The sequence below is a fragment of the Urocitellus parryii genome, chromosome 9 (assembly GCF_045843805.1).
Source record: "Urocitellus parryii isolate mUroPar1 chromosome 9, mUroPar1.hap1, whole genome shotgun sequence".
Lineage (NCBI taxonomy): Eukaryota > Metazoa > Chordata > Mammalia > Rodentia > Sciuridae > Urocitellus > Urocitellus parryii.
The window spans coordinates 134,869,872-134,885,382 of NC_135539.1; the positions used below are offsets into that span (position 1 = coordinate 134,869,872).

The following is a 15,511-nucleotide window of genomic DNA, read 5'->3' on the forward strand; positions in this document are numbered from 1 at the left end:
ACTAAGCACAGCACCCTTTTGGGTAACACTAAAAATCTTACCTGTTCAAGTATAACAATGAACCGAGAAGCTGGTGGTAGTGTATATGCTAATACAACATATGTTGGTCCAAACCCTAGAATTCCAAGCTGGAAGACCATAAAAATGAAGCCATGGACAAGAGAATAGATCACTGGGTGAGAACTCCTACTGTAGCCATCGGCCCAATGTTGAAACAGGAAATACGGAATTGAAAGCGTACACAGGAACATGATACACCATGTCCAAACAACAGTAGGAAATTTACCAAAAGCATAAGACAGGAGATTGAACTCAAGTACTAGCCTGGAGAGGAAAAAGCAGAGAGGAAGAATAGAGAAGTTAGTTTCTAATATGTACAGAATTCAAAACTTTCAGACCCCAAACTTTCAATCCTCATAAACAATACAATATTAATACACTGAACATAATTATACTGGATATAATGGCTCGCTGGACAGAGACCTGTGTCTAACCCTCTCTCTGCTTCACAACATATCAACAACAAACTCTCTAAAAGCCCTATTTGGCTATGAACTCAAGATACCTAAGGTGATAGATATGGCTTTGAACTTCTGGAAGATCAGATTCTTACAGTAGTATTTTAAAACCAAAATATTAGGTGGCAAAATATTCAGTAACAATTATTTTTATGTACAAAAGATGATTTTTCAGAAGGAAATAGGTATAATCCAAAAGATAACTAATATACTATTTTACCATTATTTCAAAATTGAATTTTTTAAAAAAGCATGCAAATTTAAAATCTATGACTACCACACTGCTATTTTTTAAGTTATATTCAATATTTATTTAGTTTGTTTGTATACTGGGGATTGAACACACATAGTAAAGACTTTTCTTTTAAAGTAGTTTATAAGATAATTCACCTTTCAAAAACATCTCAAAATATTAATCCTGACCTATACCTCCAGCCCTTTCTATTTATTTATATTTTTGAGACACTGTCTAAAATACTTGTGATTCTCCTGCCTCAGCCTCTTTGAGTAGCTTGGGTAACAGGTGTGCACCACTGCACCCCCTTACACTTGATTTTTTTTCAATAAATATTTTCTAATTGTTGATGAACCTTTTTTATTTTTTTTTTTTTATTTATATGTGGTGCATTAAACCCAGTGCCTCACATATGCTAGGCAAGTGCTCTACCACAGAACCACAACCCTAGCCCAACACTTGATTTTTATATTAAGGGGCTGGGGTTGTGGCTCAGTGGTAGAGTGCCTGGTGTGCACCAGGCCCTGGGTTCAACCCCCAGCACCAACAAAAAAAAAAAAAAAAAAAAGGAAACAGAAAGCTACTTATTTTTAGCAACAGTCTTAAATATGCACCTTAGAACACTGATAAATCATATATACAAAAATCTCCTGTTTGGGAAAGTTGCCTAGTCCTTTTTTTCTTTTTCTTTTTGTGGTGGTGCTGGGGATTGAACCCAGGGTTTGTGCATGTGAGGCAAGCACTCTACCAACCGAGTTATATCCCAATCCCCAGGGAAAGTTGTCTAGTAATTATTGATTGTGGTCTATTAAAATTGAGTACTTTTAAAGTAAAAGCAAAGAAACTTCTAACCTTCTCTTTAGTTATATTTTTCAGGAGAAAGGAATATCATCCCCTTTTTAGCCAAACTATCCTTTACTAAAATATAGTGATAACTCCCAACTTCTCATACATCAACTAGCAACTTTCTTCTCTTACCTTCCTTCATCGATGTAATCTACCACAAGTGTGCTGAGGATAAAAAGAATGAGGAGGGCAATAAACATGTGATATATTGTTCTGATGTGGTCCACTTCAAACAGCTCACTGTAAGTGTAGTTCAAACAAATCAAATTAGAAATCTGTACCTAATTTTAAAATACCACATAGTAAAGACTTTTCTTTTAAAGTAGGTTTAGAAGACACTTAATTCACCTTTCAAAAATACCTCAAAATATTAATCCTGAAGTACAGAGACAATGAATGATCAGACCAAGGTAAAACTATAATGGATTCTCAACCTTTCTTTCCAATAAAATTATATTGCCTTCTAGAAGGCAACATGATGCCAAATCTTTAAACAAATGGTCTGCATTCCACAACACCCACCAGAAATGACTGTTTTCCATTATAAGCAGAGTCCATTCACTGAAAATGGGGAGTTTGGAAACAACTACACTTAGCTCCCCACACTCAGCTATACACCTATTCTGGATGTTCAACCTGACACATCTGAGCTCTTTGCTGCTGCTGCTGCTGCTGACCACCGACCACCTGCACATTCATGACACTTAATCACTTAACAGACGCTTCACCCTTTCTCTTCACTAATATTTAAAACTTTTTCTTTTAAAATGGCAATACCTTCTAGATGACTTATCCCCAGCAAATACCTTTTATATCTGACTAAAAGCAAGCATTTAACCTTATTTATAGAAAGTGGCAAGTTAACCTTTTAAATGACTTTTAGAGAAATCTAAATACTATTAAATCTCTAGAATAAGGATCTTCAAATTCTAATAAAAATCCACCTGAGCCATGGAAAATGTATTCTATTTCCTTGGATAACATTCTTTTTTGTTAAGGGGCATTTTATTTTTCCCATAGAGTACATACAATCCTAACATTAAAATCATAATTATAATGTTCAAAGCAATCATTTTATTTTCCCTTTACATGAAAAGCCTGTATTTCCCCCCATATATAATTTTTTCTTTTTTTGACACAGAGGATTGAACTCAGTGGTACTTGATCACTGAGTCACATCCCCAGCCCATTTTTGTATTTTATTTAGAGACAGGATCTCACCAAGTTGCTTAGGGCCTCACTAAATTGCTGAAGCTGGCTTTGAACTCATGATTCTCCCGTCTCAGCCTCCCAAGCCGCTGGGATTATAGGTGTGCACCACTGCACCCAGCTCCCCCAGATATCATTTAAAAGATCAATCTTGTCAAATCATCATGTCACAAAACCCACTGAAATTGAATTTTTCATTACATGTTTAAAAAACTCCAGCCTTCTTGTTGAAGTTAAAAGGTACAGATCAATTTGGTTCATGATTTTTCCCCTCCAGCAATGGGGATTGAACACATGGGTAGTGCTCTACCACTGAGTTACATCACCAACCCTTACTTATTTATTCTGAGACAAGGTCTCCCTAAGTTGCCCACTCTGTCTTCAAACCTTTCTTGCTCCTGCCTTAGTCTCTCAAGTAACTGGGATTATTGGCATGTACCTCTGCCCCATAAAGTAAATTTTGATGAGTGTAAGGTACATGTTATTGTTTAGATATGAAGTATACCCTAAAGACTCATGTGTTGAAGGCTTGGTCCCCAATACACCCTATTCAGAGGTGAGGATTCTGGGAAGTAACTGAATCATGAGGGCTCTGACCTTATCAGTAGATTAATCCATTAGAAGGATACATATCTGATGGTATTATTGGAAAGTGGTGGAAAATTTAGGCAGTGGGACCTAGTTGGAGAAAGTAGGTCACTAGGGGCATGCCCTAAAAGGGTTTATCTTGTCCCAGGCCCCTTCCTCATTCTCCCTCTGCTTCCCAACTGTCATGAGAGGAGCAGCTTTGCTTTGCCGTGCCCTTCCACACTGACGTTCCTGTCTTGGAGCCAGCCAACAATGCACTGGCACCTCTGAAACCGTGAGCCAAAATAAATCTTTCCTCCTCCAAGCTGTTTTTCTCAGGTATTTGACACTATAAAAGACTGATTAACACAGTGCATTTTTAAAGACAGGCATGTTAAAACACTTAACATAATTTTTTAACAAAATAACTATCTCAATGATCTACACAGATTAAATTTCAGCAGTATTTTAATTTCAGCAGTATTATATTTGCTATTACTGAATGAGTAAACAATATACTCGGCATAAAAGAAAAATATTCATCACCTACTCAAAATGCACCTTTAATTTTCAATTCACAAATGAAGTCACCATAATGAATTTACATGGTATAGATTCTATTTTAAAGGCATTAGGCAATCAAAGTTTTAAAATAAATGAGAAAATTACCAAGTCTTCCAGCAAAAAAGAGAAGAGGCATTTAAGTCCAAAACTAGAAGTCTACCTACATTACAAAACTTCTCACTCTATCCCTTGTCCTTGTGAAACTAGATCCAAAACCAGAAGATCAGCAAGAAGGAGGAAGAGAACCCAATGTACAAAGAGAAGAATCAAAACTAATGACTTATATGGATATAGAAAGATTCATTAAATATTTATAGAGTAAGCAATCTACAATCAGGAGACTCACTCAGGGCAGCTTTTTAGAAAATTCAAACTAATGATAAACAAAAGCAAAAACTACTCACTCTAGAAGTGATCTCCTTGCAATAAAAATTTTTCCTTGTTCTGGAGGTGCTCTGAAATCTCTGGAAAAAGCAAAAAATACAATAAAATGAGTAACCCAAATATTATAAGAAACATAATCCCATGGACAAGAGAAATGATATTAACTACAACAACTAACATTAATTACCCTTCACTATGATCTGGGTACTGTGTTAAAGATTCTGTGCATGTTATCTCAGTTACTCCTACTGAACAATACGTGAAGGTGGGTATATGCTTAACTGTTTAGGTTGGGAGAGATGTCAGACACACCTAAGTGCAGCACCCAGCCCCTGTGGAAAAGCACTCTCTGCCACACAGGTTGGCAACCAGTCTTCCTGTTTCTAGAGAGTCTCTGAGATCAGGGACAGGCCATACTTTATTCCAGGTCAGATATTGTTACTAGTTTGTCTTCCCAATTTCAATGAACAACATATGTTTATATGTTTATACATGGTGCTGAGGATCGAACCCAGTGTCTCACACATGCTAGGCAAGTGCTCTGCCACTGAGCTATAGCCCCAGCCCCATAAAGACATATTGTATAGAGTACAATGGCAAGGCATGAAATAATGTGGTTAAGAGCAAGGACTGGTGCCAGACTATGGATCGAATCCCTGCTGTTTAATCTTGAATAACATTTAAGTGCTTTGCGCTTCAGTTTCCTAAGTTGTAATATGCAGACAGTTATAATATCTATTCAGAGGGACACTATTCGGTTTAAATAGGTTATTCCATGTAGAGCACGAAACTATTATTAGTCAGTAGTCTTCAGGTATGTATGTGTTATAATCCACACACTAAGAAGGAAAAACCTGCCCTTCAAGGGATTAAGTAACGTACCCTATGCAACATAGAGTCAATTGAAGTGATGGCAGGGTATGAATCCAGGCATTTTTACTGCAGTCTATACTCTGACCACTGAGATTCACCAGAGTAGGTATCTGCATTCAAAGAAAATAACTAACACTTACTTAGCTCTGTGGTTGTTTTTCATTTCTTCAAGAATGGAAAAAGTTGTGAGGGTGCAGCCACCATTGTCTAACGATGCAGATTTTTCAATGAGATTGGTCACAAAATCATCAAAGTGACTGCCAACTTCCTTCATAAAAAGTGGCTTTAATTCCTAGAATTTTAATACACATGAAGAAAAATAAGAAACTAACATATGCATGTGGGTTATTAATGTTTTTCTAAAGGGCTCTCTTAAACAGAGCTGGTTCAGGAGAAAGACATACTAAGTAAATGAATTCACAGGAGTCAAAGCGAAAAATAATTTCTATAACTGACTTGTAGTTCCAGAAATGTCTACTGAAAAAGTAATACAGTGATTTTACACTCTTTGTTAAGTGTATTCTCCTTTTGAGCACAAATTAAGATACCAAAGATACTAAATAAAATCCTACAAATGATACACAGAACCGAAATTACAGAATGAGGAAAATGAGGCTATTCCTTTCTCTTCACATTCTTATTTAGAAAACAAAGTTTTTATATTGTAGCCCCATTACATAATTACCATAAATTTAAGTCTTTCTTCTAAAGCAATCCCTTTACCCCAAGTACTCACCATTTATATTTCATAGCATGTCATTCTACATTATGTCTACATTTACATGATGCTCATTCCTAACTCCTAACTATGTATTTTTCTAACTACAATACATGTACATGTATGTGAACATATTTATGTTAGCTCACCATTACCCTCAGATGAATTACACCCTTTGCTCTGATCTAACAATGAGGAGAGAAATTAAATAAAGGACTAATGGTGCAGTGAGTGCCACAAAGAAAGGACAGTTCAGAGTGACAGGAAAACAAAAAGAAGACAGAATATAGAAGAGAAGAAATCACTGGGTAGTGTGAAGACTGATGGAAGGAGGAAGGTTTCGAGTGTCCTTGTACGTTTCTTTCACACCCTCACACCCAGCACCTCAGACAATGATATCTCTTAGCTAGCCTGAGCTTGTAAGGTTTCTCTTTTACCAGGATTAATTCTTGTCCTTTTTTTCCTGCAGTAAAATTTACTTGTAGGTAGTTCAGAAATGCAAGGTGACCATTTAAATCTACCACATTCCTGTATAATTAGGTGCCTACTGCTCATTTCTTAAGGCCTTTCTTCTCTTTCTCTGAGGAACTAAAAGTTTGTGAAAGATGCTGCCAAAGGGACAACCAGAAATATCTTTATGGCTGAGGACACCATTATATTTCCTTAATCCTTAGAGCCTAATAGTGAAGGTAATAAAGAGTCACTGCTTTTTACTGTCACTCACTTTGTAGGATGGAATGCAGAACAATACAGTACAAGCGGTGTCCATTTTGCCTTCTTCTAAGTTCAGTCACATGAAACTTGTCAATTAAAACTTAAGTATGTGATCACAAAATGGGCATGGTGGCACATGCCCGTAATCCCAGCAGCACAGGAGGCTGAGACAGGAGGATTACAAGTTCAAAGCAGCCTCAGCAAATTTAGCAAGGCTCTAAGCAACTCACTGAACCCTGTCTCAAAATTTTAAAAAATACAAAAAAAAAGAGTTGGGGATGTGGCTAGGTGGTCAAGGGCTTCTGAATCCCTGGTAATCCACTGCCCCCCACCACCAAAAGTGATCTCAATAAATCTGAGCAATGTCTAATACAAGTAATCTAAAAACGATGAGGTTATAGGCTTTCTGATTTACTAGTTCTATTAATTTCTTTCAGTCAATAGACCATGATAGCCCCAGTACCAAGATGGAGGAAGGAAGAGTTAACTAGATATTAGAAAAGGTGGGTGCTTAGATAATCTTGTAAACAGAATCACTATTTGGAGTTTAAAGAAAGCTGATTTTTTATTTTTCCAGTGCTAGAGATCAAACCCAGGGCCTCACACATGGGAGGCAAGTGAACCACCACTGAACTATACCCTCAGTCCAAAACATTTTATTTTAAATAAGCAGCTGAACTAGATAGCCTTTATGATAAGAGGGAATGACAACCATGAAGCAAAGACCCCATGGTAAGAATACATAATAAAGGTACCAGCGATCAGAGAGAAGACTGGGGAAAAAATACGGGACTAGACTACAACAGACTTTTTTGCCATTTTAAGAATTTTTAACTTTATCTTGAGGACAACTGCAAGCCAATGACATTTTAAGCACACTTATAAACATGTCCTGGATGTGCAATTTAGAAAGATAAATCCTTCTAAAAAGACTTCCAAGCAGAGATTTCTTTGGACTGAGTCTTAAAATAAGAAAAGGGCAGGTAATTTATAGATAAATAAAATAACCCTTTCAAAGGTACAGAGGCATGAAAAATTTAAAAGTAGGCTGAGAGAGAAATACATAATAGAATCTTCAGTTTCTCAAAAAAATTAGGTTACTTGATCACAATTTCTTTAATATGACTCCACACGGTCATATTACTAGCCTTTGAATTTTTTGACTCACTGCCTGGCTTTGCACAGAGAACCTTTCAACTTCACTATGGCTGGGAACCAGAAACCTGACCTTTCTGGGCAAAACTAGTAGCACAAGGGCACAGTTAACACAAGGTTTTAGGTCTTATTCTATGCTGACGGCTCAGAAAGGTCTCCCCTGATGATTCACTCTGAAGTTCTTTATATTGTTCTTTCTTCTCACATATCATTATTTTCATTTTTCTGAATACCATTTAAAATTCTGTATATTTCTACTTTTGGGCCTCTTCCTGTTTGTCTCCCCAACTGACTTAAATACATATTTTTGTGAACTGTATGTCCAGCAATCAGCAAAGGAATTGGCAGGTGACTTTGTAATTTCTAAACAGTTTTTAGAACCAACCTGGCAGCAAATTCCTACTTACTCCTTTGCTGGCTTAATTCAATTTTTAGTATAAAGTACATAGAAAGTAGTTATTTTTTAAAAAATATTTATTTTTTAGTTGTAGGTGGACACAAAATATCTTTATTTCATTTTTATGTGGTTCTGAGGATCAAATCTAGTGCCTCATGAGTGCTAGGTGAGCACTCTACCTTGAGCCACAACCCTAGCCCAGATAGTAGTTATTTTAAAAGCTATCTAGTCTTGATTTCTTTCTAGAAGCTATGAAAAGTACTAAAAATCATCACTGTTATTGCTCATTATCAGCTGTCATTTTTTATGATTGCTATATTCTTGATCTCTGTTAAGGGGCTCTTATGTGTTATTTCTAGTCTTCAAACAATCTTTGAAGTAACCATTATAATTCCTATTTTATGCAGGGGGGACCCAGGCTTAAAAAAGTCAAGTAGAGATCTAGTAAGCTGTAGAACAGGGATCAGAACCCAGGTCTGTATCACCCCACAGTTCATATGACACCATATTGCTTCAGCTGTACAATCTGAAATAGGTTCCATGCAATTAGTACCATAAGCCCAGAAAACAAAAATAAACAGCTAAGAGAAAAAAAAAATCACTGATATACCTAACGTGAAAATGGTCAGATATCTAATAAAAAGTATAGTCGTGGGCTTGGCTTGTGGCTCAGTGGCTGAATGCTCGCCTTGTACATGTGAGGCCCTGGGTTCGATCCTCAGGACTATATACAAATAAAAAATAAAGGTATTATGTCCATCTACAAGTAAAAAAATATTTTTTTAAAAAGGTACAGTCTTGTTTAGCTTAGTTCTACTGCAGACATTTCATTTGAAAACATCAATATAGAAATGGTTTATACTAAGCAGTGCATTGTAATAAACTCCTATTTTTTCAACAGAGTGCTTGGAAATTATCCCGAAAATAACTATTACATAACCCTTGATACAAGAGGCTAATGGTTCAGGATAAACCAGCAATAAAATTAGGTCCCTGAATTATATAATTATAAGTCCTTTGCATTAGCCCACCTATAATCCCAGCTACTTGGGAGGCTAAGTAGTAGAGCACTTCAAAACCAGACTGAGCAACATAGCAAGTTAAGTGCCCCTAATCACCAGTACCAAAAAAAAAAGAGAGAGAGAAAAGAAAGAAGGGAAGGAAGGAAGGAAGGAAAGAAAAGGAAAATATACAAACTAAGCATATATATTCAATCTAGCTTTGCTGATATACTTATACATACATACATGTGCCAATGTATATCTACACAGATCCATATGTTATGACAGAAAAAGGAAAATGAATTATCAGGAGGAAATGAACCAAAATATTGTCTCCTGGTGGGGACGGGCATTGAAGTAGTAACTATTTTCTTTCTTTAATTGCAGATGGACACAATATCCAATACCTTTATTTTGTTTATTTAGTTTTATGTTATGCTGGGGATAGAACCCAGTGCCTTACACATGCTAGGCAAATGCTCTACCACTGAGCCACAACCCCAGCACCCACACTTTTTTGAAATGATTTTTTCTGTAATGAGACTATACTACTTCTATATTTGTTTTGTACAGTTTTTGTTTTTTGTGGTGCTGGGGATTGAACCCAGGGCCTTATGCATGCGAGGCAAGCACTCTACCAACTGAGCTATATCCACTGCCCCTACTTCTATATGGGGGGGGGGGGGAGAGGACTATGTAAGTAAACATGTTCCCCCTGCTCTTAAAGCAATATTACATAAATCTATCACATGTTGTATGATAGCACAGCAGTAAAACAAACTCTTAAATCTTGGTCATTTTTTTTCCAAAGAATGTATTTTATCTAATCTAAGATGCCCCTGATTTTTGTGTGGCATGAAGAAAGAAAAGTTTCCTGCTGGGCTGGGGTTGTGGCTCAGTGGTAGAGCACTTGCCTAGCATGTGTGAGGCACTGGGTTCAATCCTCTACACCACATAAAAATAAGTAAATAGGGACTGGGGTTGTGGCTCAGTGGTAGAGCATTTGCCTAGCATGTGTGAGGCACTGCCTAGTGTGTGTGAGGTGCTGGATTCGATGCTCAGCACCACAGATGAATAAATAAAAATAAAGGTATTGTGTCCACCTACAATTAAAAAACAAATTAATAAATAAAGGTATTATGTCCATCTATTAAAAAAAAAGTTTCTAGCTGAACCACAACACAGTGCCTTCCTCACAGTGTATAATATATGTGTTCTAATTGAAGAGATATTAAGTAAGCAATTTGGAAGGGAGTATTCCTCAATCAGTGATATGCAGATTATCATCACTTAATCAGTTTAGATATTCTAGATTCACATTAACCATAAAATAGAGGAGCAATCATCTGTAAGGTTTTCAACAGCTCTAAAATTATGTTAAGTGTTTATCATGAACACCAAAATTGCTTTCATATCACTTTTTAACTTTCAAAGAACAATTTTAAGGTAACTAGTTCAGTCATTGTTCTTCATCGACCATTTTTTTTGCATAGTATTCTCGGTCAGCATGAGGACAAATCCAAGGTCTAACATAATGCTTGACAAAGAAACTGGGCTGCTCCTAAGAGAGCAACAGGGCAGGAACCTAAATTTTTCAAGTGATAAAATCATCAAGAATAATGAGCTGACTTTCCCAAAAAGCTCCAAAATAGAATACAGACTCATACATCAATGCATTTAAATAAAGCAGGAACAGGAAATATTATAAGAATGTAGTTATATTTGCATAGTCTCAAGAAGGTGAGATGTAGTCTGTAATCCCAGTGGCTCGGGAGGCTAAGGCAGGAGGATTGCAAGTTCAGAAAGCCTCAGCAAAAGTGAGACAGTAAGCAACTCAGTGAGACCCTGTCTCTAAATAAAATACAAAATAGGGCTGGGGATGTAGCTCAGTAGTCGAGTGACCCTGAATTCAATCCCTGGTACCCCCCCCCCCAAAAAAAGATCAAAGTAAAATGGACAGCTGTAACAGACACTGTTAGCCATCCATCTTCTCATCCCATGTTCCCTTCCATAGTCCTAAAATTCCTGGTTTTAATTGCAGGCTTATCACTACCCAGAATAAGATACCAATGAGAATACAGGAGGAATTCTTTTGTTAAAATCTCCAGAAAACTTCCTTAAGATAGCTGGTACCTTTCCTGGCCCTTCTTCTTCCCCAACTCAGGTGAGATGGCTGCAGTCATTTGCAGGAGGAGGATGACAGCCTACCCACAGTGAGATAGGGAGCAGGAAGGAGCCAGGGTCCCTACAGACCATGTACCTCTGAACTTCCTACCTCTGAAGAGGTTTATAGAAGAGGTGAATATACTTGTGTTATTATTATTATAGCAAAACCTAACTTTTAATTTATTCAATAATAAGAATTTCTGGGTAAAAAATACTTGTATCTTCAGCAGTCTGCCAATAAATCAAACAGATCAGCATTATTCAAAACCTTTTCTAGAAGAGGTTGTTAAAAGAGGCTTGTTGCAGTGGTGCACATCTGAAATTCCAGCAACTTGGGAGGCTGATATAAGAGGATAACAAGTTCAAGGCCAGCTTAGTAAGGCCCTCAGCACCTCGGTTAAGACCCTGACTCAAAATAAAAAATAAAAAATGGGTGCTGGGGATATAGCTCAGTAGTATGGCACCCCTTGGTAAATGCTAGTTCCAAAAAAAAAAAAAAAAGTGATAAAACTTGGAGAAGCCCTCATTTGCAGACATGCCATCTGGGTCTGGCATCTGGGTTTGGTTCTTATTGTTACAATTTGCTCATTTAATGGCTGAGCACTAGTATAGAGTATTGATGTGAAAAAACAATACCTGAAATGCTATATAAGAAGCAACAGGGCTGGGGTTATGGCTCAGTGGTAGAGTGCTTGCCTAGCACGTGCGAGGCCCTGGGTTCGATCCTCAGAACCACGTAAAATTAAATAAAATGAAGGTATTGTGGCCAATTACAATTAAAAATAAAAATTTGTTTTAAAAAAGCAAACAAAATATGCCTCAACTATCATACATTTTTAAGAAGCAGAAATAGGAAGTGATTTTTTAGCCCTTTAATTTTCACATTAGACTTAACAGTCCCTCTATAAAATTGTGTGTTAATAAAAGTTCCACAAATACTAACAGTAAAGAGGAAAAGAGAGAAAACTCAAATTACAAAAATTCATGTTGAGAAATGAACACTACTGAAAAAAAGACACCCTCTTTGCCCTTCTCAGCACACTCAGTTTCCTCTAGAAACCATCTTCAGAGATAAGAACAGGCACCCAGCAATCAGGCCAGGAGTGTGCTAAATGGCCTTGCTCTTCTGTCCAAAATGGAATTCTCTTCCATAAATCTGAATTTCTGAGCTTTGAAATATCTAAACTCTTCCTATTAAAACACTTAACCCTTCCAGAGCTGAGTATTCAACTTCTCCTTGGCTTCTATGAAATATTTTAGTACCTTTCAAATACATTTTCTTTTATACTTAAATAAGCCATAGTGGTCTGTTATTTGCAACTAAAACAAACAATTTAACACAATATTTAAACAAACAAAAAGGCTAATTTATCTATTAATATAAGTTGGTTGGAGCTTAATCATTTGAATCTCCTGGGCTCTTTGAAGAACTTTTAAGTCTTGTTAAAACACAATTCTAAGGATTTCAAAAGACCATGACTCAGGCCTATTACACAATTTTGTATGACCCCAACTAATTTCACCCCACTAATGTCATAATCTCCCTCATTCCACTTCCTTTCTGACTAAAGAGATTACTCATCACTTGACAATGTTTTTTATGCCTTTCCTTTATAGGATCCTTTATTCACGTAAATCGTCATACTGAGTTCTTTGGAGATTGCTAAATAAGCAAATAAAAATATAGGCACCCAGTTAAATCCAAATTTCAAGTAAATAACAAATAATTTGTTAACTCTAAGGTATGTTTCAAATAATGCATGATGGTTTTAAAAAGTAGTCACTGTCTAAAATTCAAATTCAACTTGACATAGTATATTTTATCTGACAATTCTAGTTTGTAGGGTTAAAAGAGTTGTCTAATAAGATTTGTATGGTACAGAATAGAGGACACAGTAACCAATCCACAAAACTACAACTATCTTATATTTGATAAAGGGGCTAAAAGCATGCAATGGAGAAAGGATAGCATCTTCAACAAATGGTGCTGGGAAAACTGGAAATCCATTTGCATCAAAATGAATCTGAATCCCTATCTCTCGCCTTGCACAAAAGTTAACTCAAAATGGATCAAGGAGCTTGATATTAAATCAGAGACACGGCATCTGATAGAAGAAAAAGTTGGTTATGATCTACATACTGTGGGAGCAGGCTCCAAATTCCTCAATAGGACACCCATAGCGCAAGAGTTAACAACTAGAATCAACAAATGGGACTTACTCAAACTAAAAAGTTTTTTCTCAGCAAAAGAAACAATAAGAGAGATAAACAGGGAGCCTACATCCTGGGAACAAATCTTTACTCCACACACTTCAGATAGAGCCCTAATAACCAGAATATATAAAGAACTCAAAAAATTAGACAATAAGACAACAAGTAACCCAATCAATAAATGGGCAAAGGACCTGAACAGACACTTCTCAGAAGAGGACATACAATCAATCAATAAGTACATGAAAAAATGCTCACCATCGCTAGCAGTCAGAGAAATGCAAATCAAAACTACCCTAAGATACCATCTCACTCCAGTAAGACTGGCAGCCATTAGGAAGTCAAACAACAATAAGTGCTGGAGAGGATGTGGGGAAAAGGGCACTCTTGTTCATTGCTGGTGGGACTGCAAATTGGTGCAGCCAATTTGGAAAGCAGTATGGAGATTTCTTGGAAAGCTGGGAATGGAACCACCATTTGACCCAGCTATTCCCCTTCTCGGTCTATTCCCTAAAGACCTAATAAGAGCATGCTACAGGGACACTGCTACATCGATGTTCATAGCAGCACAATTCACGATAGCAAGATTGTGGAATCAGCCTAGATGCCCTTCAATAGATGAATGGATTAAAAAATGTGGCATTTATACACTATGGAGTATTACTCTGCATTTAAAAATGACAAAATCATAGAATTTGGAGGGAAATGGATGGCATTAGAGCAGATTATGCTAAGTGAAGCTAGTCAATCTTTAAAAAACAAATACCAAATGACTCCTCTGATATAAGGGGAGGAAACAAGGACAGGGTAGGGACGAAGAGCTTGAGACGAAGATTTTCATTAACAGGGTTGAGAGGTGGGAGGGAAAGGAAACGAGAAGGGGAATCGCATGGAAATGGAAGGCGATCCTCAGGGTTATACAAAATGACATATAAGAGGAAAGGAGGGGTAAGACAAGATAATTCAAATTGAAGAAGTGATTTACAGTAGAAGGGGTAGAGAGAGAAAAGGGGAGGGGAGGGGAGGGGGATAGTAGAGAATAATATAGACAGCAGAATACATCAGACACTAGAAAGGCAATATGTCAATCAATGGAAGGGTAACTGATGTGATACAGCAATCTGTATACGGGATAAAATTGGGAGTTCATAACTCATTTGAATCAAACTGTGAAATATGATGTATGAGGAACTATGTAATGTTTTGAACGACCAACAATAAAAAAAATAAATAAATAAATAAATAAAAAAAAAGATTTGTAGACTACCTGGTCCTTTTACAATAAGAAACAATGAATTCTGAGCAAAAGTTTTAGTCAGTTACATGACGGTAACATAAGCCACTGGTGCCAACGAGGGCCTTGCGGACAGCTAGTCCAATGCTTCACCTTAAATATTAGGAGAAGACCAACTAATGAAGTTGTGTGACAAGTGGTGGAGCATGACACTGAATTCCAATGACTACAAAGATTCCTGACTTTCTGGGGACTAAACCCAGGGCTTCATGAATGCTAGGCAAGCACCACTGAGCCACATCTCCAGTGCAAAAATCATTTGTTAAAAAAAAAAAAAAAAAAATTGAGAAAGAAATTAGTATATGTAAAAACAAGCAAATTTTATGGCTATGAACAATGTTCATATACCTGTCTTCTCAATTAATTTCATGTTAGTAAATATTAACCAATAAAAGAAAAGTAACAAAAATATAACCAATTACAGACCTTATAAACTAGGATAATTTAATAAATAAGATGTTACAGTTTGGGGCTGGGATTGTGGCTCAGCAATAGAGTGCTCGCCTAGCACGGGTGCGACCCGGGTTTGATTCTCAGCACCACATAAAAATAAAGGCATTGTGTTGTGTCCATCTACCAAAAAAAAAAAAAAAAAGATTCTTTAAAAAAAAAAAAATGATGTTACCGTTAATACATGAGATGTCTACCACACCTGCTAA

At 36.7% G+C, this 15,511-nt stretch overlaps 1 protein-coding gene across 1 annotated transcript in view; it reads right to left on the bottom strand.

Annotated features, from left to right (window-relative positions):
- The window catches only part of Soat1 (sterol O-acyltransferase 1), a 55,551-nt gene that overhangs the window by 11,611 nt on the left and 28,429 nt on the right, over positions 1–15,511 (bottom strand). The window contains exons 4-7 of the mRNA XM_026388481.2: positions 5,337–5,488; positions 4,344–4,403; positions 1,732–1,839; positions 42–324 (exon numbers count right to left, since the gene is read on the bottom strand). Of these exons, the coding sequence (XP_026244266.1) occupies positions 42–324; positions 1,732–1,839; positions 4,344–4,403; positions 5,337–5,488 (603 nt within the window). The remainder of the gene's footprint in view (positions 1–41; positions 325–1,731; positions 1,840–4,343; positions 4,404–5,336; positions 5,489–15,511) is intronic.